This window comes from Argiope bruennichi, chromosome X1 (assembly GCF_947563725.1).
Source record: "Argiope bruennichi chromosome X1, qqArgBrue1.1, whole genome shotgun sequence".
NCBI classification, from domain to species: Eukaryota; Metazoa; Arthropoda; class Arachnida; order Araneae; family Araneidae; genus Argiope; species Argiope bruennichi.
In genome coordinates this window covers 136,839,286-136,866,891 of record NC_079162.1, presented here as the reverse complement: position 1 = coordinate 136,866,891, position 27,606 = coordinate 136,839,286, and the positions used below count along the sequence as shown (strand labels likewise).

At 30.7% G+C, this 27,606-nt stretch overlaps 1 protein-coding gene across 1 annotated transcript in view; it reads left to right on the top strand.

Annotated features, from left to right (window-relative positions):
• Positions 1–13,340: 13,340 nt before the first annotated feature.
• Positions 13,341–27,606, top strand: part of LOC129958858 (membrane-bound transcription factor site-2 protease-like) — a 95,270-nt gene continuing 81,004 nt past the window's right edge. Inside the window, exons 1-2 of the mRNA XM_056071578.1 lie at positions 13,341–13,585; positions 21,377–21,637. Of these exons, the coding sequence (XP_055927553.1) occupies positions 13,511–13,585; positions 21,377–21,637 (336 nt within the window). The 5' untranslated portion in view covers positions 13,341–13,510. The remainder of the gene's footprint in view (positions 13,586–21,376; positions 21,638–27,606) is intronic.

Here is a 27,606-nt window from a genome sequence, read left to right as displayed (position 1 = left end):
TAAATACAAGTGAGGATCCAGCCATTAGAGAACATAGTATGAGATGTCCACAGGACTCTTGTAGCGGCCCAGCTCTCTGTAATCTTGTAGAAAATTAAATTCTGCAAGCACCTTCCCAGAAAACACATCGATTCAAGCATACGATTTTGTTATAGTCTTCCATACATCCACTGGACAGAAAATGAAAATGAAATACAAAGAGCAATAGTTAAATTCATTTCCTGGACTTACAAAAATAAACTCCAAATCTCAACCAAAAAAAACACAACATATTCTGTACAGTATACTCATGAAACTACCTACAATCCGCTGGCAAGGAGAAATAATTCGAAGACGGCGTTCCATCAAATTCCTTGGCATTCATATTGATGACAAGTTCATCGATATGAACGGAGAGGCTTTTAATGCACACATTAAAAGCCTCTCCATTAAATATTTCTGTATCATAGAAGTATTCTTAAATTAATGGGCAAAGATTGGGGAATTTCCCAGAAATTAAAAAAAAAAACTTTACTCCACTGTGATTGAAAGGATTTTGGCTTATGGAGCATTCGTCTGGTGCTTGGATCATCCAGTAAGAATTAAAAAAAAATTGGCAACATTACACAGACCATTCCTGTTGGCAATTTCGGGAGCCTACAGAACGACCCCAACATCAGAACTTCCAGTCATCCTCGGGATCCCTCCATTACATCTCAAGTTCCAGCAAGAAGCCAGATATACATCAATTAATAGACTCAACGTTTCCCTTCCAGAGACCCTGACAATGATCAAGTCAAAAGATGTTGAAAAATCTGAAACAGGCTGGGCTTCTCACCCATCACAATATCCATTTCAAGATCAGATCTCCATTGAAGATGGTGGGCACATCCCTGAGGGAGTTCGTCTTTATACCGATGGTTCCAAGACGGATAATGGAGTTTTGTTGCTGCATTCTGTGTCATGGAAAACCATAATATTTTACATAGATGGTCAACAAAAATGCAGAATTTTAGCACAGTATTCCAAGCTGAACTTCTAACCCTTCAACAAGCCATAGAGTATGCCACTAACCTCTCTCCACAACACATCACAATATTAGTTGACAAACAAGCCATTGTACAAGCAGCAGTTAACCCCCAAAACCAAAATCCAGTTGCAATGGCCATTTGAAAAAATGTAATACAAAACAAGCAAATCAAAGTTTCCTGGATTAAAGCCCACGTTGGGTATGAGGGAAATGAAGAAGCCAACAGACTGGCGGAGAAAGCCGCGAAATCAAACATGGAGCAATGTCACACTAAGGTACCAAAATCCTACCTAAAATCGTTCTTTAAGCAGAAAATGATGAAAGAGTGGCAAAAGGATTGAGAAGACGGAGATACGGGGCGATCTACATTCAATATTCTCTCCAAAGTCTCTCTTCATTCTAGTAACTGGAAAAGGGAAGATATTCTTTTCTTTATTTTCCATGGGTCATTCCCCTCATATCTTCGCCGTCTTAATCTGATTCCAAATGCATGCTGCCCTTGCGGAAATCTTTATGCCACTCTGATCCACTACGCAACAGAATGACTTCTTCTTTGCACTTGACTAAGCCAACATCGGAACTTGAACGAGTTTGGTTTCGTAGTGTTGCCTCTTTCGAAGAATCCAGGATGAAAATTCAGAGATTGATTCGTCATCACGAAGAAAAGCAAGATCTGTTTAGATGTAAAGAACACTATTCCCAAGAGTAATAATATACACATATATATATATTCTGTTAGTTTCATGTTTGTACATAGCTTTTATTTGTATTTGTATTTGTATTTTTTGCCATGTTTTTTATTGTTATTTCCTCATTTCTAGTAGTCATTTTAATAATTTTATGATTATTATTTTTCCTGAATTTTGTAATCACAGACAAACTGTATGTCTGTTTATGTAAATTAGCGTAAGTTTTCAGCTTCTCTTTGAAAGTTTGCTTAATAAACCAATGCCATTTCCCATTTGAATATCAACCAGCTCATTGCTCTTGGCCTTTTCTTATCCAATATTAAAATCCTCTTACCAAATTTCAATCAATAAATGTCAGACCCCCCAACAATTTGTGTGATAGTCATAGCGATGGATAAAACATGAGGGTCCTTCGATGTCCCTCTCACTTTATGCTCATTATACTGTTTAAATAACCAGTAGGTTATAGTTGCAGAGCTATGAAGCGGTGTGTTGTGTGTGCTTTGTTTAAACGCTAAATATTCATCTTCGGAAATAAAAGCAAGAAGGATTAATTCAGATTAAATACAAGGCATTGTTCTGCATATCGGTAAAAAATATGCAATGTTTTTTTTGTTTTTTTTTATTTTTTTTATTTTTTAATCCGCATGCTTTTATATTTCTAAACATGTATATTTTTTCTAGTTTCATATCTTTAAAAAATGCTCTTTTCCAATTTCATTGTATATTTTATCTAGTTTCATATCTTTAAAAAATGCCCTTTTCCAATTTCATTGTATATTTTTTCTAGTTTCATATCTTTAAAAAATGCTCTTTTCCAATTTCATTGTATATTTTTTCTAGTTTCATATCTTTAAAAAATGCTCTTTTCCAATTTCATTGTATATTTTTTATTAAAATATATCATCTTTTTTTATTTAAGGTAAAGATTAATTTTATTACTCCAATTTATTCTACTTTATGTCATTGGATTATATGTTGCTCTTTTTTCAAATTTTCCCTCAATTTAAAAGAGTTTTCTTTTCTTTTTCTTTTTTTTATGTTCTTTTTTATTTTCAGATACACAGCATTTTGAATTGAATTAAAAATTCCTGCATTCAATTGATTTAAGAATTTTTTTACATGAAAAACAGAAAAATAATTTTAAAGATATTTTAGTGGTGATTTTTCAATCTTTTAACTGTTTTTATATAATCCTTTGTTCATCTCCCCCCCCCCCTTCATTTTAATTTTTCATATTTTATATTAATTTTAATTTTATTTTATTTCAAATTTTATAATAAGCAAAAGTATTGATAGAATACTTAAAAGATAATTAAATTGAATTTTAATATTCAGAAACACAGCGTTGTACTTGAGTGTTGGTTATTTTTTCATTGAGTTTATATTAATGATAATATATAATAGCACATTTTTCTTTTATTTGATCTTGATCAGAACCTTTTCTAAATTTTTTTTATGTATTACATCAGTTGTTCGTAAATAAATTTACCCTCCATAATATTTGTTATTAATGTTTTACTCATTTCGGAATTACTATTTTTTGTCTCTTTGAGTTTTGAAATAATAAATTGAATGATTAATTTTAATTATATAACATATCTATTGTTAAAATTCTAGTGCATATTAAATCTGCCAATAATTCTATTAAAATAAGAATAAAAATTTATGTAATTCATAGACAAAATTAATTTTTCAAGACATCGGATTTTGAATTCATGATTTATTAAAATACTTAACTTTACTTTTAAAGGCATTACTATGTCGTTTTCCTTTTTATTATGAAGAATGAAAGAAACTGAAGTTTTTTAAATCAGCAGTAAAAAGAGTAAAATTTTAAAAACAATTATATTGAAAAAACGCAATGTTATAAATTGTAACATGCAGACATCGCTTTGGCTCTGAAGAGGTTTTAACGCAATTATTTTCTAACTATTTTTATTCAAAAGAAAGCAAATATTTTAATTATATAAATTGAAACTTCCTTTTATTTGGAGTCGTTATGATCAATCAATATGTCAAGAGATGCTTTTATAACTTATAATAGCTATCAATAAATAATGATTTCACGATATATCAAAAATATCGATATATATTGGACGATATATCGCAATGATGAAGTTCGGTCATCGCCCAGCCCTACTATAGAGTTACCTGAAGGATATTATGTTCAGAGGTTTTTGAGAACTTAAGTGAATTGAAAATTATCCTTATAGAGCACATTCACAATATCAGCAGTGAAACATTATGATCTGTTGTGGAACAAGCTGTTTTGCGCTTTTAGCGCATAGTAGAAAAGGTGGATAGCATTTTAATTATTTATTATGTGAATCGTTACTGACTTCCTTTTCTTGGTGGTTTCAACATATTTTGCTTTTTCTACGATTTTTTGGCTTAGAAACAATTACAGAACGGTTTCGTTTTTTGCTTTTTCTACGGTTTTTGCTTGAAGGACAGCAAAAAACTTTTTTCCCTACCCGCTGTGGCACCACCTTGTCGTGATTGATGCACCTTGATCAACAACATGTCACGCCTTTTAATTCGTATCTTATAAAAGTATATCCCCATATATCGGTCAGCTTTTTAACTAACTTTGTTTCTTTCTTTCTCAAAACAAATTTTCTGTTGTTTCATGTACACTCATTTGAATTATCGGGTTCTGTTTTTCAACCTTTTGAAAGTTAAACCTTAATTATAATCACGCTGTATGTCTATCATATAAAGTACAAACAGAATAGGAGATATTACATTTACTTGTGGAAGATATCTGCTCATTGATTTATGGAAGTTGATGGATTTAAGCCATTGGACAAAAATATCCTTGTCTTGGGGAAAATTCTGAATCTATAGTGCCGTTGTTTGTTACTGTGCAATGAAATATGTTTATAGTACAATCATCAGACCATATCAAATTAAACAAAAGCTATGTATAAAGACTCGCAAGAAACTAAATGTTTTAATTGATGTGGAATGAAAAATTTCTGAAGAAACAGAGCAAGAGCAGCGTTATAAACTCTAAAAGAAAGAAACCCCAAACGATATCTGTTCGAAATCTGGTTGCAATAAATAAAACAAGTTTTTATAAATAATGTTCTCAAAAAAATTCCCTTAGAAGTTGATCGACAAGAGGATATTTCATTTTAGGTTTCCTCTTTTTGAAGATAGGAATTATTTTGGCTGTTTTCCAGTTTATCAGAACATCGCAGCTATCAAATATTTTATAGGAAATTTGTGGAACTTTTTCTAAATATGATTCGGAAGGTTTACGAAAAAGATGCACCCAAACCCAAGTCGCTATCTGCACTTGGTGTAAAATTTAAAGAGTTCTTCATAGCGAAAGTTAATTACGTCAGAGTAAAATTTTTATTGAAATCATTTTCCTTATTGGGAAATAAATAAAAAAGGATCAGTCATGTAATATTTTTAAGAACATAAAAAGTAGCAAAATTGTTAGCCTGATTAAAAGCAGATTGTCACAATTTCTCCAAAATTTTCAAAGAAAAGATGTGAAAAAAGAATATCAATAGATTTGGATGAAATGGATTCAAGTATTTAAAGAATTTTGCTATAGAGCCACTCGAATAACAAGTTTAACACCAGTAACTGTGGTTGAGTTTCTTCAAAAGGACTCAATTTTCGCCCAATTTTTTTGTAATTAATTTAATATGATCTCGGCAAGAATTGTCTCAACAAGCGAAGAAATTATGTTTTTTGACACAATAATGAGCTACATTTCGATCACCACCAGGGGGAGAGGATTGGATAAAGTTTTCATTTGTATAGAAGTTTTGTTATTTGAGATAGAATCTGGTAAATCCTAACTAAGATTATTATAATTCGTTCTATTAGACCAGGAAATTGCTAATTTCTCACTCTGCTAGTATCTCTGCCCTCATGAATGCGTAAGCAGAAATGGAAATTGTAGAAAACTAAAAAGCTTGCACTTAACTGGAAATTAGAAAGTGGTAACTATCTAAACATTCAGGATGGACTTGAAAATATGAGCAAGGGAAAATGTCTGGAGAGTTCAGGGATAAGTCCTGGAAAGAGGACGATCCATGAAAACCAAAGTTTGTATGCACATGATTATTCAACACTCCTATGCAATTAATCATTATCCAATCAATTAATCAATCTAATCAATAATCATTATTCAAGTATTATAACCTCGAAAATTATAGTTGATCTTTCAAACCAAAATGTGTACAGTGAAGTCCCCAGCGTTCGAAAAAGGAGAACTTATATTGTGTATCAATGAATCGAGTCAGTTTGAAGAAAATTTTCTACAAGGTGAGTCGATATTAATCAAGATAGCAGGACACGGTTTGAAGGAGAACTTTGTTCACAATTGCCTGAAGCTATTGAGATTCAAATCTTAAAATCTGGCAAAGATTCATCGAACCCTCTGAACTACAGGCCAATTGCTCTAACGAGTTGTCTTTGTTAGATCCTTGAAAACATGGTCAATGCTCGTCTAATATATGAATTTGAGAAACAATGATGTATCTCCCTGTTGCAGAGTGGTTTCCGCAGAGATAGATCTGCTTTCGATAACCTCGTTTAATTGGAAACCCAGATACGAAACACATTTGTTAGGAAGAATCACCTTGTCTCTATATTTTTCGACATTGAGAAATCCTAAGGACTGGCATGGCTCTAAGGCATACTTTCTACAGTTTTTAACTTTGGTTTTTAAGAAAACTTGCACATCTTTTTAATGAACTTCTCATCAAACATTTCGCATTTGTGTTGGCAACTTTTATTCTGATTCTTTTATTCAAGCTGAAGGAGTTCCACAAGGTAGTGTCCTGAGCTTGATACATCTTAAAATTCGTCTGAATCAAATTTTATCAGTTTTACCATCATCTCTCCATGGGACTCTTTATGTTGACGATCTGCAAATCTCATGGCAAGGTAGCAACATGAATCTCTCAGAGTGTCAATAACAAAATGCGTTAATAAGGTGAAACAATAATGGGCATGCAATCTCTCTTGAGAAGAGTTGATATGTCCACTTCTGCAGGAAGATAATCATTTATCTGGAATTATATTTATATTCGAAATATACCCATTTCTGTAATGAGTGAAATACGGTTTTCGGAAGAGATAATCGCTCGAAAGCTCACCTTATTTCCTCATATTTTACATCTGCAAAAAAAGTGCGTGTAAACATTAAATATATTGAAGGTGCTCTCCAAAACATCATGGGGTGTCGATCGAACCTCCCTACTTCGTATTTACCAAGCAATCATCCTCTACCACATTGATTACAGTTACATGGTATATGGCTCAATACGTTCTATAGTTTTGTGTCGACTGAATCCTCAACCCCACTTCTCTGAGGATCTGCTCCGAAGCATTTCGTACTTCCCCAGGAGGGGGCTTGTAAGTCATTTGTTACCAATTACTTCTTAATTTAAGGAGTAAAAAATTATCAGTTTTATTTTATTACCTGCGTACAGTCTGTGCCTCATCACTCCGTTTGTAGCTGGAAGCTTCCAGTTGATATTCGTAGACTTTATGATGCTCGTCCCGCTTGTATTCTGCCATTCTCTGAGAGAACCAAAATCATGCTACTCAAATCAGCTGAACATGTTGGTTGTGGTATCATACTGCCATCTGATACAGTAAGTCACCGCTTGCACAGCTCCGTTCTGTTTTTACTGCTGAGTTGTCGGGTATTCTCTGTGCTCTCCAGAAAATTTCGGTATTCCAGGTAATGAAAAAGCAGAGTTAGCCGCAAAAACTGCGATGGCTTTTTTAAGGACTGGGCTTCCGTTTTGTGACGCTAAGGTGGCATTCTCCCGTCACATAGGTCGTCTCTAAAGGCAGGGGATATTCAGAACCGTAATAAGCTATGATCTATAATACCTATCATTGGTTCTTGGCCTATTCTTCGTACACGTGAGATGGATATCAAACTGACTGGTTTCCGTATAGAACACACTAGCTAGAACCACAAGCAACTCATTTTTGGTGAAAGGGTACCAAAATGTTCTGCATACCATGTTGATTTTAGCATCAAACACATTTTAATTGAATGCCCTGTTTTTAACCCTCAACATGTTTACTATTTTCACACATCAACAACTTTATAGGAATTAGTGGGCTTAAACTTCTACCCAAATCTTTTTAATTTTTTAAAAGCCATTCTTTTTTATACTTGCATTTAACACTTTTTACTTTCTGTTTGTGTTTTTCATTGTTTCTCCTTTTTTGCACCAATTTTTCATTTTCATATGTTAACACCTTACACATTTTTTACAACTAGATTTTATACAGATTTAGATTGATAACATCGCTTTTATACTCAAATTTCTTGTATAATCTGCCCGCCCTGATTTTGCCGTTTGCTTGGCGTAGTATAACCAAATATAGTTCTTGCGCCATTAAACCTCTCACAAACAAACAGAGAAATATGAAACCAAGAATTTCGCATTCCGATTGAAAGGTACTATTGAAACCAATTTTTGATGAAAGTTACGATTTGCCAGTAGCGATGATAAGACGATTGTAAAGCGCATTAGCCGAGTAATTTTTATATCTTATTTTATAAGAAAAAATAATCATTGTTTTTTAGGAAAGTCTCTTGAAACATTAGAAATTTTTCTTCAACGAGAGAAGGGCACTTGACCCATGAAATTGTGTTTTTAATACCGTTACAGTCCCAATGGATAGCAAAATTGCCGAATGAAAAAAAAAGAATAGAAAAGGATCCAAAGGCAGAATTTTTGAGGATCAATCAAAAGGAAGAAAATCTGGAAAAGGAAAAAAAAATCCATTAAGAGTTTGAAGAAGCATCAATACAATAATTTGAAATACAAGCATCATAAGCTTTAAGGATGGAGACATTGTAAGACTTGCCTTCCCTAGATGATGACTTGGTAATAGTAAGGTTACTAGTTTCAGCGACCCCCCCCCCCCAGACCAAGCGAGGTTGAATAGGATCCAGCCAATTTTAGGACTAATTCTTGATTGGTTAACTTATCAGATTAAGAACAGACCACACACGGCTCACACACAAAGATTTCATGTCCAGGATGTCAATGTCCTATGACGGTTCTTCACATTTTTATATAATGTCCCCAATTTAATAAGCAAAGCATCCGTTGCTTTTAATCTCCTAACATCAAATTAAAAGGTATTCTTCATAAAGTTCCCCATCCTCGTCTTTTTACCTTTTTAAAAAGGATTGGTTTTTACTTTTTGATCTCATTCTTCAATAACTTTTAGAATGTATTTTACTATGCGACTACTTTTAGCAGACTTTACAAGTTGACCGGTCCTGGCAAATGACGCAATTCAGAAACAAGTTTATAAAATAAGATTAACTCTCACCATATGTTAGGTGTAGTTTAATCATAAATGTTTCTTGCGCTAATAAACTCCATTAAAAAAAATCTTGAATGGTTGACATAATGCGGAACATTAATTATGCCAATACTTAAAGATATCATCTCTACAAAAGATCTTAAAGTAGAAAGTAATAGTTCATTTTGTAATGTATTAGTTAAGCATGATTTAGATATAATCTTTATAAATGTTGCACTTTAGCGAGGGAACTGTAGCTACTTGAATGATTGATGTATACAATGCAGAAAATAGTAGATCTAAGTTATCTTCGAGCTTCAGTAAGATATAAGTATTTAATGTATTTGAGCTACAAAAATTTATCTTATCCAACCTACTAGGACAGTTGAAATCCAATGACATATTTTTTTTTCTTTCTCATATAGGACGTACAGAGAAAGTATTGTAACAGGAAAAAAATTCAACTTGATATTTTGATGAATCTCCATGTTTCTGACCTCCCTAAGTTCTAGAAACACATTTTTAGCTTTATGTCTTTTTATCTGTCTGAAAACACGATAAATCAAACGCTTTGACCTAGGCAGATGAGATGTGGTATATGGTGTTTAGAGCAAATTTGTAAATTTCTTTGAATTTTGAACCAAATGAATTCAGAGAAATTTCGCCTGACTGGTTTTTAAAATAAAAAGAACTTGATAACCTCAAAATGTAAAAAGCCAGATAACTAAAATTTGGTGCATCTAAATTTTGTAGACTTATCAAATTTTGAACTAAATCTTTCAAAGGATTAGCCATCAATTAGCGTGTATGCATTCAAACGCAATGACTTAAATCAATGAAATTCGGCACATGATCTTGTGATTACATCTGTATTTCTGTGAAATTTCGGTTGCAATTGGTAGGAAGAAAGGTGTCCAAAATACATACCAGCATGTTGGATTTAGTAGAAATGTTAGATTCACGAAGATTAGATTAGTTAACATTCGCTACTGCTATGTAAGGCATTCGCGTCCTAACCCAAGGACTGTAATTTTATGCTGGGGGGGGGGAGGAGTGGATGAGAAAGTTTCGGAAAGACCAATATCTCTGCTTCTGTTTGCAACTAATTAAGGAAGAAAATTACGCGGACATTAGAGTGGATTTCACAACACTTAAGACATATAAGAGAATGGACATTTGCAGTGATGGAATGCTTGAACACTTGTCAATTGCTACAAATTCAAGAGGTCCAATAAACAAGCGGAGTTTTTTTTATTTATACAGAACAGAACGCCGTCTCCTACTCCCGTATCGGTGACCATTCTGGTCACTGAACGGTTTGTTGGGCATGTTACGGAATTTTATTTAAGTACCAATATATTTACAGAAGAGAAAAACAAAAATAACTATTTACAGAATTTACAAGCATATAAGAAATAATATTGTGATGAAAACGTTTACAAAGATTTTCAACTTGGAGATATAATTTGAAATAATAATATGCTGAGAGATAAAATGTGTAAAAAAAAAAAAAATACATGTATTCTGTTTCACTTATTTTAATGACATAGTAGATGAGGATGCAGTTATAAAAATCAAAAGGAAAATAATTTGGTTAATGGGAACGAAGACAAACTCTGTTTGATTGAAATGTATGATAGGAGACTGCGGTGCTAATTTTCCCCTTAGTCTTTCTCAGTATGACACTTGATGTTGAGAACTAGGGAGGCAAGAATAGGTCTCTATTATAACTTATAAATCTAATTATCCTATGGATTTTTTGCTTGGAAAGGAAGTTGCTGGTGACTCCTTTCATCCATTCTTGTTCATGGCTTGGTGCTGGTTTTTTCATATGCCAAGAGATTGTGAGGATGCATTCCATAACATAATGAAGAACCGTGCCAATCCCGCCACTCTGCACTGGTCACTCTCGGACAGATTGAACCTTTTGAGGTAGGCAGGAAAAGGGCAGTGTTCTGAGAAGAAAATAATATCCTCTATGATCCAGTTTGTGGGATTAAGGTTGACTGAAAGCAGGATATTAAAAACTTTTCTGCCTGTGTCACCATTGCTCCAATATTTTTGCCATTCCTCGAGCATGTCTTTCCGGAGAAGGGCTTTTATATGTGGTTTAGGAAGCTTTTTTTGTATATAAAGATGCCCATTTCGCGTTGTGTCCTTCGCCAGTTGGTCTGCTTTTTCATTACCTATGTTGCCTGAATGTGCTTTAACCCATGAGGAAGCAGGACACCAAAAATTTCTCTTGCTATTTGTTTTATACTCTCTGGATTAGAAGATGCCATGATATTAACTCTATTGTCGAAGTGTGTTTTAAAAGTATTGTTGTTTGAAAACTGAGATGTATATTTTACTGCTTCACGAAGTGCGGTGAGTTGAGCTTGGAAAACCGTATTGTTGTCATTCAATTTGGCAGACCAGTGGTAGGACCAGGAATCATTAAACAGAACACAAAACGCAGCTCCAACTCTATGTTCTGTTTTTGAGCCATCTGTGAAGATATTGATATGGTTTATTTTAGATAAATTAATTCCTTCATCTTCCAATGAGATTTGGTTGGGATTGAGATGCTGTGAAGGATGAGTAGTCCAACCAGTTGCTTTCTTCTCGAGCTCTTCTGGTTGTATCTCTGTTATATTATGCGGAAGAGGGATTCTTAGTCGATATATTGTAGTTAGTCTGGCTTCAAACTGTAATTGCATGTGGAGGGGTGGAATGCCGAGAATGGTTTGCAGCGCTGCTGTTGGAGTTGTGCGGTAAGCACCTGAAATATAGAGAAGAAATGATCTCTGAATGGTAGAGAGTTTCCTCTTCATTCTATATGTTGGGTTAGACACCACACTGATGAACCATGGGTGAGCATTCTCTCAACTATTGTCTTGTAAAGAACTTTTTTGTGTTTCTGAGAGATTCCCCATGTTCTGCCAGCGATTCTTTTGAGGTTTTGGTGCATTTTAATGGCCTTTTCTCCTTGTTTTTTTATGTGTTCTAGCCAGTTTAATTGATCATCAATGTGGACTCCTAGATATTTAATAGATTTGTTTCTCTTAATGATGTCTCCATTCCATATGATTCTGGGGCCTCTCACCATTTTGCTGAATAAAATATGGGTTGTTTTTCCCGTGGAGATGGAAAGTTTATTATTTGAGCACCAGGAATTAAATTTGGCTATTGCAAGTTGTTTCTCTTTCAAGGCTATTTTTTGTGTCCTCTTCGATAACCAGTACAAAATCATCTGCAAAGGCTTGGTTATGTACATTTTCTGGCCAGACCTGCTTGAGAATTTCGTTGGCTACGAGATTCCACAGAGACGGACCACTGCATGATCCTTTTTGATTTATACAAATTACTTATCGAATTTACACTAAATACGGATGTGAGCAGGGAGAGACTTTCTATATAACATAATCAGGTCTTTGTCAAAGAGAGCATATCACTATTTGTGCGTCTAATAAATCGCATAACTACCCCTTCCAAAGCAAAAATATATTGTATGATATTAAATAATATTCGTAATATTGTTGAATATCGAATTATATGGTGTCGCACATTAGTATACTATATGCTGTGCTACCGGGGTCACGGATAAGTCATTTTCTTTTTCAACTTCATCGGCTATCTCTCATAACGAAATATCAATTAGAGATACCAACAGAAGGAATTTTGATGTAGTGCTGCCATACTGCATTGGAAAATTTCCGGGAATATAAATTTTTTTTATCCCTTTTAGATCATTCTAAAGTAATATCATTCGAATTTGTAATGCAAGGGATTTTAATCTGCCATGCCATTTTGAAAAGTTCATTTTTTTTGAGGAAGTAATCTGTCGCAAAATTCGTCGTTTTAAATTTTTTGAATAACAACGAAGTAAACCGCCATTAACAATACAGTAGCAAAAAAGTAAAAGAAACTGGCCCATTCCTTGTTACGGAATTAACTCCTCTTGAATACTTCATCAGACTTAAAAATGAATGGATTCAAATGAGATGAAGCTTAAAGATCCATATTTTTATTACTGGAATTTGCCGTTATTCCCACGTTAAAGGAGAATTCCAAGAAGTTCAAATTACTATTCATATAACTCATATAATCTAAAATACGAATGAAAAGTTAATTAAATATGTTTAAGAACAACAATCAAAGTGCAATGAAAATATTCCATATTTCTATTATCTTCCTTTCGAAATTTATTTTGTATTGTTTTTAAACTTTTACTGTCGGCAGAAGTCCACCAATTCATTTAAATTGCAGTGGCTGAACGGATGGTTAAAGAAATTCCATTACAATTCCAAAAATTCAAAAGGGCAACGGTAGTAATCATGGGCTCTCTCTATACCGCTGAATGTGAATTGTGTTTCGTTTCTTCTGACGTCTGTTAGATTTCTGTGATTCATTTTCGTTATCAAGAATTGTAATCCAAAATTTTTAGTTTACTATTTAATTACGCACAAAGATAGTTCGTTTGGTACTTTTTCGAGAATAACAGTTTAGTATTAGATTCGGAATGTCTAATTTGTTTTTTCTCGGATCTCTGATCATCGTTTTTGGGATTATTTACTTTTTAGATTTGATGTTCAGGGTGAGAAAAATTTATAATTTAGTAAATTTTAATTTTTATAGCGAGTGGATCTGTGTCTGTAATATGCATTTTTGGATATATCTTTGTAATTTCTAAAATAAATTGTAAGCAAAAGAATATTAACATTTTACGAATTGGATTTAATACAAATTGAAACTCTCTGATGTAGTATTTGAATAATTTTTTTTTCTTTATATATCTATTAATAAAAATTAGTTATTGATTATTATTTATATTTCTGAATCCTTGTAAGCTTCTTTGTTGCTTGTAAAAAAATTTCACTGATGAATGTGATGATAGTTACATCAAATTAACTGAATCAAAAGTTTTATCTGAAAATTTCTCAATACAAGTCCAATGTAATTTACTTTCTATTGTTGGAAACGACTTAATAATCTGTTTCTTTGTTTAGTCAAATAGTATATCCCTGTTCGCTTGGTTGTTTTTGAATAAGTCTTGGTGTATATTATCTTTTTTTTTTAATACCAGGAAGTATTCTGCTATTTCTATTCCTGTTTCTCATTATCTTAAAATGTAGTTCAATGCAAGACAGTTATAAACTGTCGTAACTTTTAATGTTAGCATAACATGATTATCCTCTTCAAACCTGACTTTTAAAAAGTTGATTAAAAAATTTGCTTTCAAGATCTTTCACTTTTGTTACATCTCAGTTCTTCATGGGAAAAAAAAAATATTTGTTGATCAAACAATATTAAGTTCTATAATTTTAAGATACACATATGTGTACCTCAGGTTTTAAGCAAGTTAAAGTATCCTCAATAAAAAAAAGAAATTGTTTAATTTTCCTGTTTGTTTAATAGCTACACTTTTCCTATTTTAAAGCCTTATAAAAGCAAAAAAAAAAAAAAAAAAAAAAAAATATTATATTAATAATTTATTAAATCTTATTTTAAATGAAATTAAAAAAAAACTTTCTAAAAAATATTACATAAGTAGATACTGTATTTTGAGCACTTGACTCTACTCTTAGATTTACATCCTGAATTTTGATGCATATTTATCATCCATGCCTTGTGGTAGATGGCTTGACCTATCAAGTCATTTCTTTTAATGGTGTAGGGACAGTTTGTCTTGCTCTTTTAGAAATATTTTCATCAGAATGGTAAAGAAATTTCCAATGGCCTTTTAATTGCATTTCCATCATATAATGACTATTCTTCTATTAATTTGTTTTCATCCAACGATGATTTTTTTACTTGTTCTTGGTTTCCTATCTTGCTGAGGAAGAAAATTCCCTGATATTTCAACAGGGACTGAATTATATGCATTCGAAATTGCAATAAGGTTCATAACATTTTCGGCTTCATTCCTGACATCTGTGCTTCTTTCTTTGCCACCTTTTTATATTGTATCCAGCAATTAATTACTACTAAATCTATAAAATGCATCAATACTCGCATTTGCCATTTTTTGTTCTTACTGCATACTGGTAATATGCAAAATAATGCTCAATGCCTCCTGTATGCATATTATAAGTTTTTACAATAGCAGATTATTTTACAATAGCTTTTTGTTCCAGTTATTTTGACTGTCTTCTGCCCATTCCAATAGCCTCATTACCTATACATGTGGATAATAGAATCACAGATTTATTATCTTTTTACTTGGCAAGGCACATTTTACTATCATCTGTGTCCAATTGATCCCATTCTCTTCTTTTAATGCATTTGTCAGGTTTCATTATTTTCGATACTTGAGAAATCCTATTGCTTTCCCTAAAATCACTTTGTTCTAAAAGTTTAAAAATCTCCTCTGGAGCTGCTTGACATGAAAAAAATTATTATTATCTAATAAAATTCTTTATATTCTATACATGATAACAGATAGTAATATCAATTACTGGTCACAAGACAGCTATAAAATTGATTTTCTTACTAAAGTTAAAAAATAAATAATTTTAAATTTATATCTTATTACATTATAGAACATAAGAATTATTTATTATAAAAAAGATATACAATATATTTATGGACAAGAAGTGACAATTTGAAAACAAGCGTTCAAAAGATAAACATCACAATGGATCTCAAGCAGTCAGGAAATGGGTGCAAAAATGCCTAAGGTACATATATGTGTACCTTATTTAAATTTAAATTTTCATTGTTTTTATTATAGATAAGAAGATATACTTTAGTAATGACTTTAACCAGACACTAAGTATTTTATAAAAAAATATGCAAGAGTTTATTTTAATAATAAATGTTAAAAAAATGTACTTATATTTGCTGCATTTTTTGTTCAACACCATTTTCTTCAGTCCCTAATTAATAGCGATGGATATGAAAAAAATACCTAACTGTAGTTCTATTTATTGATGAAAAATGTAAGCTACATTCATAAGTGATGAAATGCATGCATTTTTTCATTAAAATTTTACTTTAGCAGATGAGAAAAATGAAACGCATATGTCTACCTGTAATTTTTTTTTTTTTGAAATTGCAGGACTGAAGAGGTTATAATCTGTAAATCATGATATGTTATAGTTTTTCACTTTTATCTTCATGTAGCAAATGTTTCATCTCACCTTTAAAAACACTTGAAATCTTCATTATGTAAAACTTTAAGAAGCATTGTGAATATGAGTTGTGTGAAGGATAGCTTAAAAAAAAACTTGGATATAAAACCTGTTATATTTTTATGATCACTTAGTTGCCTATTGATTTTTACTATTTAGTAATATCAAATTTAAAAATATTTTCATTGGAGACATAATAAGTTTTTGATTAAGACAAATTGTTGGATAGAATAAATGAATGAAGCATAGTAAATGCGTTCTACATATTAATTTTTGGATTCCATTTTGTATCTTGCAGAAAAAAATATGTGGTAAAATAGCACCATATCTTGTGTCATTTAATTATATTGAACTATATGTGATGCTATATGATGCCACCATAGCAGCATAGTAGTGCTAAACAATAGTAATTACATGATATTTCTTTGTTATTGAACAGTGACATTATGTAAATTAACTCTATGAGAATTTCTGATATGAGGAATCTGGATATTTAACTCCCAGTATTACTGAGTTAACTTTTCAAATTTTTTTACTAGTCTTCAAGATTCATACATTTACTGGATCAGTGGTATATGTAACATTTTATCAAACTTAAAAATGATGAGAAACCTTTCAGGCAAATTTAAAAAGTCGCAGTTTTGTTTGTCGTTGTAGCATCAGAATGGGGATGTTGTAAGTATCTCAGTTTTTTTTTAGGGGAAGGGATGAGACTGTAAAAGTATGAACTTTAGTAATGCAAATTGTCTATATAATATATATTTTCATGGTGTATAACTTAATATATTATTATACTATGTAGTATATAATTTTTAAATTACTTTTAATTAGAGGATTATATTGATAACAAAATATGATGCTGTATTATACACGATTCAAGAACTTATTAATTAACAAGAAATAATAAAATAAAAATGAAAAGTATTATGAAAAATTAGTGGTGTAAAAATAAAAAAAAATCCCTGAATTTTAATAGATGTAAAAAAAATTATCAATATACAACTTTTGCAAATAATAATAGATCACATAGAGTTTTTATTTAAAATTTTAGTATAACTGCTTCACTTTATTGAACTTTAATTGAGACATACAATTGAGACTATTTGTTTACATTATCCCACATATTAACTGTATCACTATCTCTTTTAAAGTGTAACATTAATTAATTTAAAAGTTCGTCACTTAATATTCATTTGAATATGGTTGAAAATAGACTTCACTAAACTAAATTTTCTTAAGAGGAAGGTGATTTTTACGTGATGTGTAGGATTTTGGAAGGTAGAACATATTGTAATTTAAATGCTACATGTGTATTATATGCAATATTTAAGCATTTTTTATTCAAATATTCTTCAGAAAAATTTCTTAATAAGATTGTATTATTGATTTTACTGATTCAGTTAAACAATTATACTTTTTACTGAAACTGGTAAAAATGTTTTTCAAAAGGCTTCAAATACTGACAATCTAGAATAAATGTGTTTAAATCATTGTAAACATTCTAATTACTCTATCACTATTTTAATGATTAGTTTATTTTATCTCAGTGCATTCAATGTAATGAGGTTATTACGATTTTTATGAGAGTTTCATTGTGCAACAACTATTTAACTTTATAGAATATGCTTAAAATTAGGTATTATAGAATAATATGCAATTTTTTATTAAAACATATTATAATTATTATAGATATTTCAAAACAAACATTAGTCAAGAGTATGTAACCAGTTATTCTGCTTATGATTTAAAAAACAAACAAACTACAAGCTTCATTGCAAAAAGAAACTAAATATAACAAAGACATTATATTGAGACTAATTAGTGCAAATGCTATATTTTCAAGTGACAATTATATATATATATATAATTCATTATTTAACACATTATGAAGAATTGTCTGGTAATTTTAAATGTCCAGCATAATATGTAGATTCGTATCAAGTATATAGAAATTAGTTTTGTTTATTATTTTATGTTTCTAATATCAAAAATATATCTCAGTACAATAATTTATTTAGTCAAAAAAAATTCTAAAAGAAAGAATATGTATCAAAGATGCAGATTTTACTGGACCAAAAGCCATACTTCCATGTTTTAAATAATTTTAAATGATAAATTTAGAATAATTTGAACTCACTTAGGAAATATATCTGCAAAAAGTGCACTTTTGTCTTATTTATATATTAATAATGTAAGTTAAAATTTTGAATTGTATTAGGAACATGGCAATTTGAAATAATTAGAGTAAAAAAAGATTTACTAAATAAAAAATTTTATGTAACACAAGATTTTTTTCTGTTCTTTTTTGGATATTTTCATCCTTATATTTGAACAGAAAGAAGAATATAGAGAAAATTAATGACAGCATTGATAAATCATGATCACAGGATATCCTAAATTATCATTTATAGGCATGTAAGGATTAATGATTATGAATATGACATGTTACTTTACTTAGAAAAAATGCTATATTTGTATAAACTTGAATATATGAAATAAAATGTGTGAAATGCATGTTATATAAATTTGAATTCTTGTTTAATTTATTAGTTTGTTCTGCTTACTTATAATAAATGCAAAAGTAATAAATGTAGAATAATAATTAGTTTCTTTCTTCCAACTTTCGTATTTTGAACGTCTTTACAAATTTTGATGTCCTCAATTAGCATTGTTTTCTCTCTTGCTGAGTCCCCCCTTTCCTTTTTTTTAGAGTGCATTTCCTTGTTAAATGGTTTTGCTATGTATAATACAGGATACTGGGAAGATCCTTTTTATTATTCTGTCCAAATTAATAATTATTTGAGTATTAAATGATCTTCATGTAAGATATTATATTTGATGGTATAATTTTAATAATATATTGACACAGATTATTTATTAGAATATGTGTTCTAAGTATAAATACTTTTTTAATTTAATAATTTTTCTGTTACTTTAAAATCAATGACTTATGTTTTTGATATATACTTTAAATTTTCTCTAAAATGCATAGAAGTTCAAAATTTTTTTTTTGTTAAATTTTAATGATTAAGATATTATTTATTTGATGAATTGCTTTTATCACTAAATGTTATCTTGTTCTTCAGAAGTATACATTATTTTTCATTCTTCAGTCTGGAATTCTGAATTAAGATTCAGCCTAGTTTTAAAAAGTGATCCATTTTAAAAAAAGTTTTATATATGTATTTTGTATTAGTGTATTATTGAACTTGAAGAAAATGTTTTACTTTCAAATCTCATTTAGGAAACTAAGATTTGCTATTATTTTCGTATTTTTTATAAGACAGAGAAACCTAGTTTCTTATGCATACTAATAACTGTGGATATCTATTTCTATCTGTATTCAATTTTTGCAAATAAACCTCCCTGTGTGCATTTTTATACAAAATGCTCAATGCCCATGATTAAGTTATATTTTTGACATATAGGAAAATGAAACATTATTTTTTTATTAACTTGTTTTATCCCTTTATTTCAACAAGAAATAAAAAGTTCTGTCCCTATTTCTGCCTATTAAATTTTAAATGGAAGAGTATCAATTTTCGTTAAATGTAACTTTTGAAGTCAACATTAATAATATATAATGAATTTTTATTCATTTTCATAGAATTATCTATTTGATTAATGATGCTAAAATTGTTGAAAAGCTAATGTTTATTGAAAAAAAAAATCTTTTTCATACAATTCTGTATTAAATTATTAAAAGTACGTAAATTTTTATTTTCTAAATTGCTTGTTCAAAAACTTTTTTTGCATTAAGTAAAAAGAAAAAAAAAAAAAAAAAAATACTGTTTAAACCAAGGACAGGCAAAATGTTTTAGAATTGAGATGGAAAAATAAGAAGGGGGAGTAAGAAAGAAACTGGTTGGTCAGCATAAATTTATTATAAAATTCAATAAGGACTCAAAAAATATTGTGTTAAAGATTTTCTAATACTAATACAATATATAAATCTGGGACTGCATATATAAAAGTCATTTTTTGATCATATAAAAGTCATATAGAAATTTTATATACTATATTAGAAATATTATATTGTATATAATAATATTATATTGTTATTTTTAAATCTGATGTGTCAGTCAAGAGTTTTTAAGTGGGTGATAGTTTGCTCAGTATTGTCTTAAATAGTTCAATTTAATTTTTGTTCACAGTTTTTGTTTTTTCCAGATACATATAAATAGCATTTATCTAGCAAAATTCATGTTATTGTATAGAAAGATATTTATTAGCAGTGCTTTGTTTGAATTTTTTTCCATCAATCTAGAATTTTATTAATTTATACTAGTCTTGTTGCATTTTATATGTTATATACGATTGTATTGTAAAATAAAATTCAGATGTATAAAAATTTATTTTATATATTTGATTTTATGTGTTAGTTTATTATCATTTTATATCAAGCTCTTCTTTGAAAGTTACTGTCTGCATGCTCAATGGATGATTGTTACTGGCTTGAGTATTTTCGATTTTAGTATTTCTGAAGATTATATTTGTAAAATCTTTCATGTTTGTGAAATTTTGATCAAGTATCTCGGAAATAACTGTATCCCATCCTAGACTTCCAAAAATTTCATGAATGGGTATCAATTTTCTCATAAGAATACCAGTGAGGAAATAAACCTTCTGATAATTCATTGAAAGGATAATTATAAATGCATGAATGGAATTCTGCATCTACTCTTGAGTTTAGGTTGCTCATTGTTCTATGTTGCCGTTCTTGGTTTGAATATTGATAAGCATTTTAGGAATTTGGGATATTGAAATGCCCGGTATTCTGTTACACACTAATACTTTGTAAGTAATGCATATTCCTTTCTCTAAGAATAGAGTATGCTTGTTTATAGATGCAACTTTGATTATTATACTATGATTAAGTATATTCGCCAATCTGTTTTTTTAAGTAAATTTTTTAATAATAGATTATTTTTAAATTTTACTAAAAGCCAATTTAATGTATATTTTTTACTTAAGTATTGTGTTTTAAAAATTGAGACATATTGTTTGGGGGATCTATAATTGCCTTAAAATCTTTCTTAACCTATAATATCTTTATAAAAGATATCGAAATAACTTTTGTATAAACCATTTAATTAATGAAATCAACCAGAAAAGTTTTTAAAATTTCAGTTAATGATGTTTAACGTATGTACCTTTTCCTGTTTATTTGTATTTTTAAATGTGTTTGATATCTAGAATTTATAATGTAAAATTTTATTAAAAAGAATGCCTTTTTTCCCCGTCTTATTTTACAGAGCTGTATGCTTTTTCCTTATATAAAGTTCCTCCATGATACAGGGATAGTCATTAAGCCCTTGACAATTTGTTGGGAAACAACATGCCTAAATCGTACATTTATGAGATGTGGTAGCATCAAACCTATCTGCTTGAGAAGATGGTTTCAAGTTGGTGCCTTTGTTGTATCTTTGTCTGTGATACCTGCTCTTTGTATATTATTTATTCCAGTTTTTCAGTTTTTGAGCTATGATGACAGGACTCCCATATTCATGCCGATTGTAAGTATGTTTTTATATTTTCCTTTCGAAAATAACTATAAACATAAATAGTAAGAGTCTTTTATTAAAAATATTTCAGTGATTTTGCTACTGATATTTTTTTCAGGATGCACCTAACAACATATATGATGCTCTAACCTATAAATAAATGGTAGTCTGTCAAGGGGAAGGCACAACATGGAAAATTGAGTTCAAGATGAGATTTAGTATAATGGTAGTATCCCTTTAGGATGTTCATTCATTAAAATATTAAAGCACGTCAGCCTGTTTTGAGGAAATGGCCCCCACACTGACATCATAGCTTATATACTAATAATGTATCGCCGTTGCTGAGTGCAAGAATAGTATAGTGGACAAGATACTGACATAGCATTTACGAGATCCGAGTTCGGTTGTGGGCTTGTAATTTTTGCTTTAATTCGTTCTCTTTCTAAATTATTTCAAATTAATTTAACAATTTATACAGGGTTGCCACACCACCGGGAGAACCTGGAAAACCAGGCAAACACAGGGAATTTAAAAATATACTAAAATAAACGGGAAAATATAGGGAAATTGAAAATTTTTATAAAAACCGGGAAGATACAGGGAATTTTGAGTTTTCTTAGTTATTTTTTTTTTCTCATCTAAAAAAATAGTAGCCATCGCTTCTAAAAACAAAACAAGCGTTTGTGTAATACGGAAACTCGCACCTTCTCTACTGTCTCCCCTTTTTCCTTTATAGATCAGTCCAATTTTGATTTGTGAGATGGTTGTTCTTTTTCCATACGATTCCCGAATCGCAGCTAATGAGCATGCGCGAGACTTCTGTAATTGTGTGAAAGATTAGAATGCATTTCTCTGGCGGAAATAGCAACAATCAACTTGTGGAAACCGCGCGATGGAGTTTAATCTACCGTTCTTAAGTTTATTGAATGTTTTGTTTATCATTTGAGAAATTGTGAGCTTATTCAGAGTTGATTAGAGAATTTTTTAAAAACAATCAGCTGTTCAAAATCCATATTTAATACGAATTGCACGGATAAAGAAAATCAATCCTGATTTTGCTGAAAGGATTCGAGAAGTCCTGCAAAATCCGTCTGTTGCATACTGTTCGCTTTGTAAGAAAATAATAAGTCTAAGTAATATGTTAAAATAGGCACTTATTAGTCATGCCAAAAAAGACAAACAAAATTGTGTGTCAGTTCGAAAAAGCAATAATTAATATTAGACTTTGTATCTAAAGGAATGAAGAAGGTGGCATGTCAAGTCCGAAAACGTCAAATTTAATGTCCGAAAATAAACCAGTTTCGAACTTTTTAGCTGAATTTTCATGGGTATTAAAACTTGTGAGTCACATTCGTTCTTTAATGCATTCAATGATATATCGAAAATATTTTCACATATGTTGACTGAAAGTGAAATAGCTAAAAAAAAAAAAAAAAATGTACATTAGGCCGTACAAAAATATCGAACCTTATTTGTTAAGGATTAGCTCCATGAAAGTGATAACTGAAAAATCTGCAGAAATTGATACCCAAATACAGAACTTACAAAGATGAATAAATAAAAAAAATTACTATGCTTTGTAATAGTTTTTTTTAAAGTAATCATTAAATGATTTGTATCATAATAACAAAAATGTTTATTTTATTTCACCTGAATCCTTAATTTTGTATGACTTACGGTTAAAAAGCATGAGCAGCAATATATTCCTCCCCCTTGATATATAAATTTTGTCTTACTAAATTCCATATAATAAAGATAATTTTTTTTAATGTAAATAAGAAAATTATTTTAATATGTTATTTCTGATAATGTTAAATTTTTGCTTTCTTTCCTTGCTTTTTCTACTCCTTGAAACCATATTGCATTATAACTGACATAAGTGCTATTTTTGCATTTCCTTCTATCTTGAATATGCATACAGAGAAAATATTGGGAATTTTTTTTTCCAAATTTGGGTGGCAACCCTGTTACAAACAGTTTTAATTAATATGTTTTTCAATTTTTATACAAAAATAAACATTTATTCTCCTAATTTTTGTATTATAATTTAATTTTTAGAAAAAAAATGCATTTTTTAAATAATCAGAATTAAATTAACAAGATGTTTCAATTAACATTGCGGCGAATTGTGATGAGCGAGGATAGAACCTGGGACTTTGTGTTTGCAGTCCAGTAACATGACCACAATACAAAAGCAATTGCTCGGGTAGCGTAGCTGTTAACTGGCTTATAAGCTTTTCACTAATATGATAATTAATTTTTCTATAGAAAAATAAATGTATTTTCTCTTAATAATTAAATTATAATTTTTTTTTTAAAAATTGAAAATATAAACAACTTTTTGTTTAAAAAAGATTCTTTAAATAAAATTACAGGCAGCTTTAATTAATATGTAACTTCCTTATCAATCGAAAATAAATCTCTTTCAAAAGTAAATGTCTATTCATCTAATACTTGAATCATAATTTTATTTTTTAGCAGGAAAAATAATTATGAATATAACTTGATATATTTATAATGATAAATGTTAATTAAATTATTGACATCAGAAAAATATTTTATTAATTTTTTATTACATACAAGAACCAGAATGGTAATTATCGTAAAAACATTCGAAACAAGATAGATATATTTTGATATAAATACAGTTTCGTTGAGTTATACTAAATAATTTATCATTGTTAAAATCCAAAAATTTGAAACTTTTAATGATTTTAAGAGGAAAATAGTTATTTAAATTATTTTTCATAGTAAAAATTATATTTGTAATTATTTTAACTCTTAAAAATTGAACTATAATTGTAATTCCAGAACACTATGTTTGAACATAATTATTTTTCTTTTAAAAAATAAGTTATATTTTATGTATTAAGGAAAAAAAAAAAAATGCATTTATTTTTGTAAACAAAAACGACAATCATATTAATTGAAACTATTTTTAAATTTTTGATTTAATTTAAGTAATTCTGAATATTTGAAAAAAAAAAAAAAACGCATTTCTCTTCTAAAAATGAAAAACACATTAATTAAAACTATTTGTAAACTGTTAAATTAATTTGAAATTATTTAGAAAGAAAGCAAATAGATAAAAAGTAAAATATTGCTAGCCTAGGATCGAACTGGTGTTCTCTTGAATGCTCTACTAATATCTTATCCACTATACTATTCGGGAACTCGGCAACGGCGACGCATTATTAGTATATAATTTATGCTGAAAGGGTGAGGACCATTTTCTCGAAATTTGCTGTCTATTGCGTTTTAATATTTTCATGAATGAACATTCTAAATGCATACTATCATTATACTACATCTCATCCCGAACTCAATTTTCGGCCTCGTGCCCGAAGATGATGAAATTAATATTAAAGTAACTAAAAAAATGGTTGACTAAGACTTTGTATGTCAAAAGATATCAAATATACAATTTGTTTTAGTAATTGTAAAATTTATTTATTCTTCCAAGGTTTCTTTTCCCCTCAGGGGCTCACCTACTATAGGTGAGTACGGGCATCCCAACTCCGAGGTACCCAGGGATCTTTACTCCCTTTCAGTTCTCTCTCCTCTATGCTTTCTGCTGTGTTTTTCCTTCCCTCGACGGCAGGCGAAGGGGCTCACCATGAGAGGCTGTCGCCGCTCTGTTTGCTTCTTGCTTCTCATGGACAGCTAAAAACCCCACGTGTTTGGCGACCCATTAGACGGGCGATGCACTGTGGTCCCCGGTGTATCAATCGGCTGGTATCCTATCCATTTGGGTAGTCTGCTAGGGATCAAGCGAAAGGGCCATTCTCTGGGGCTTGGCGTTAAGGGTGGTCAACGTTCCTGGAGGTGGTTCCGAGCGTATAGGTCTTGACTAGCACCATGGTAAGTGCCGAGGCTGGGGTGTTCAGAGCCGGTAACTGCCATCCCTTGTAGGGCTCGGTAGTGGGCGGTGCCGTTGGGACCCGAATCTTATGACCTTTTGTGCATGGGAAAAAAAGAACAAAGCTCCCTTCAGTGGGCATCAAATGCAACGCGATTTATCATGTTCAAAACATTTCGATAAGTTTTTTATTTTGAAAAGAGTATCTTCTACCAACGATACGTTTCATTCCGTTTCACCTTTTTTAGTTGAAAAAAGTATATCGTCACATCTTGGAACAGTATCAACTGTTCGGAAATTACGTTCGGGGGATTTGCTCATTGAGGTTCTCTCTCAAAAACAAGCTCACCAGATTGTAAAAATGACAAACATAGCATCCTTTCCAGTGACCGTCAGTGCACATTCGACTTTAAACTTTTCCAAAAGAGTAATATCTCGCGGAGAACTTTTTCATACTCCAGTTGCTGAAATAACTAAGGATTTGGAAAGTCAAGGGGTTACTCATGTCCGCCGTATAACAATACGAAAAGATGGACAACTCCTTGAAACCAATCATTTGATCCTAACATTCCATTCGTCTAAAATACCGGAACACATTAAAAGCTGGTTACATGAAATTGGCAGTCCGGCCTTACATCCCCAATCCCTTGCGATGTTTCAAGTGCCAGCGTTTTGATCACTCCAAAGCTTCTTGTTGTGGATCTCTAACTTGCGCCCGCAGTGCTGAAACAGGACATGAAAACTCTGACTGTACCGCACCGATAAAATGCTTCAATTGTAAAGGTTCGCACACTTCCTTTGCTCGCTCCTGACCATCATGGATATTGAAAAAGGAAGTGATTGCTGAAAAGATGAAAAAAGGCATTTCCTATTCGGAAGCAAAGCGAATGGTGAACGCTCGTAGGCCTGTTGATGGATCTAGCTATTTTAATGCTGCCAAGAAAACGCTGGAAACCAGAGGCACTCAGATAATGCCTATAATCATGCATGTTGATAATAATCCGTTTCAACCATCTTATACACCCTCTAAAATTTGTCCCGAATCTGAATCGTTTATAAAAGGCTTTTCACCCAGTATTCCTATGGAAGACAATTCTAAAAATATCCCACAGTGTAAAGTTTCTGCCACTTCACAAAACTTAGCAAGTTTCAAAACCGTTATTAACAGGAAAAAATTTAAGAAAGACTCCAAGTCTAAAGATAATAAAACCATGATCATAAATAAGTCCAATCATAACACCGACAGTGATATAGAATCAGATAATGCAATTGAATATAACATGAAACAATTGATGAAACTCCACCTGCTCCGGAATCTTCTATCGTTTCCAAAACAGTTGATAAAACCGTTTTTAAGCAAAGTCCCCAAGACTGTCAAGTTCAATGGGTTGGTCTTAAAAATTTTCACTGTGAATCTTTAAGTACCCCCATTCTTAACAAATACTTGAAGAAACATTGAATCAAAAGATTACAATGATTTTTTACTTTTCACTTGGTTTTGTAATTTATTGTACTCTTTTTAATGTTATGAATGTTGCACCTTTGAATTTCATTGGTATTTTAATATTTTAACATTTTTGGGAAAATTCAGTTTCTGGGATGTAAGTTGCTATCTTAAAACCACTAATAATATTCATTATTAGATGTCTTTCATTTTATCACAAGAATTTAATTTTAATTGTATGACTGAATTGTACTTGGCATTTTTTAATACCATTTATTTGACGCAGTATAGCCATATTTGGCTCTTGCGCCATTAAATCTCACAATACCATACCATACCAAGGTTTCTTTTTTTCTTTTTAAAATTAAATATAAGACAACTGAAGGTTTAGGCATTTATAAAAGCTATTCTTTTATTACCATGTTGGTAGTTTCTGCACTTCATTGCAAAATTTAAAAAAAAAAATAAAAAAAATCATAGAATACCTACAGCAGTTGTTGGATCTGATGAACTCTCAAATCTGATGGTTCAAAGTATACTGTGTCATGGCTTACATATGTGCATTTACAATACTTACAATTTTTTGTGAGATATAATCACTAATTTAATTTTACCCACAATTAAATCCATTAACAAGTTAACATAATTTTTCTGTCTTAACAGTAGTGCCTGTCTTCA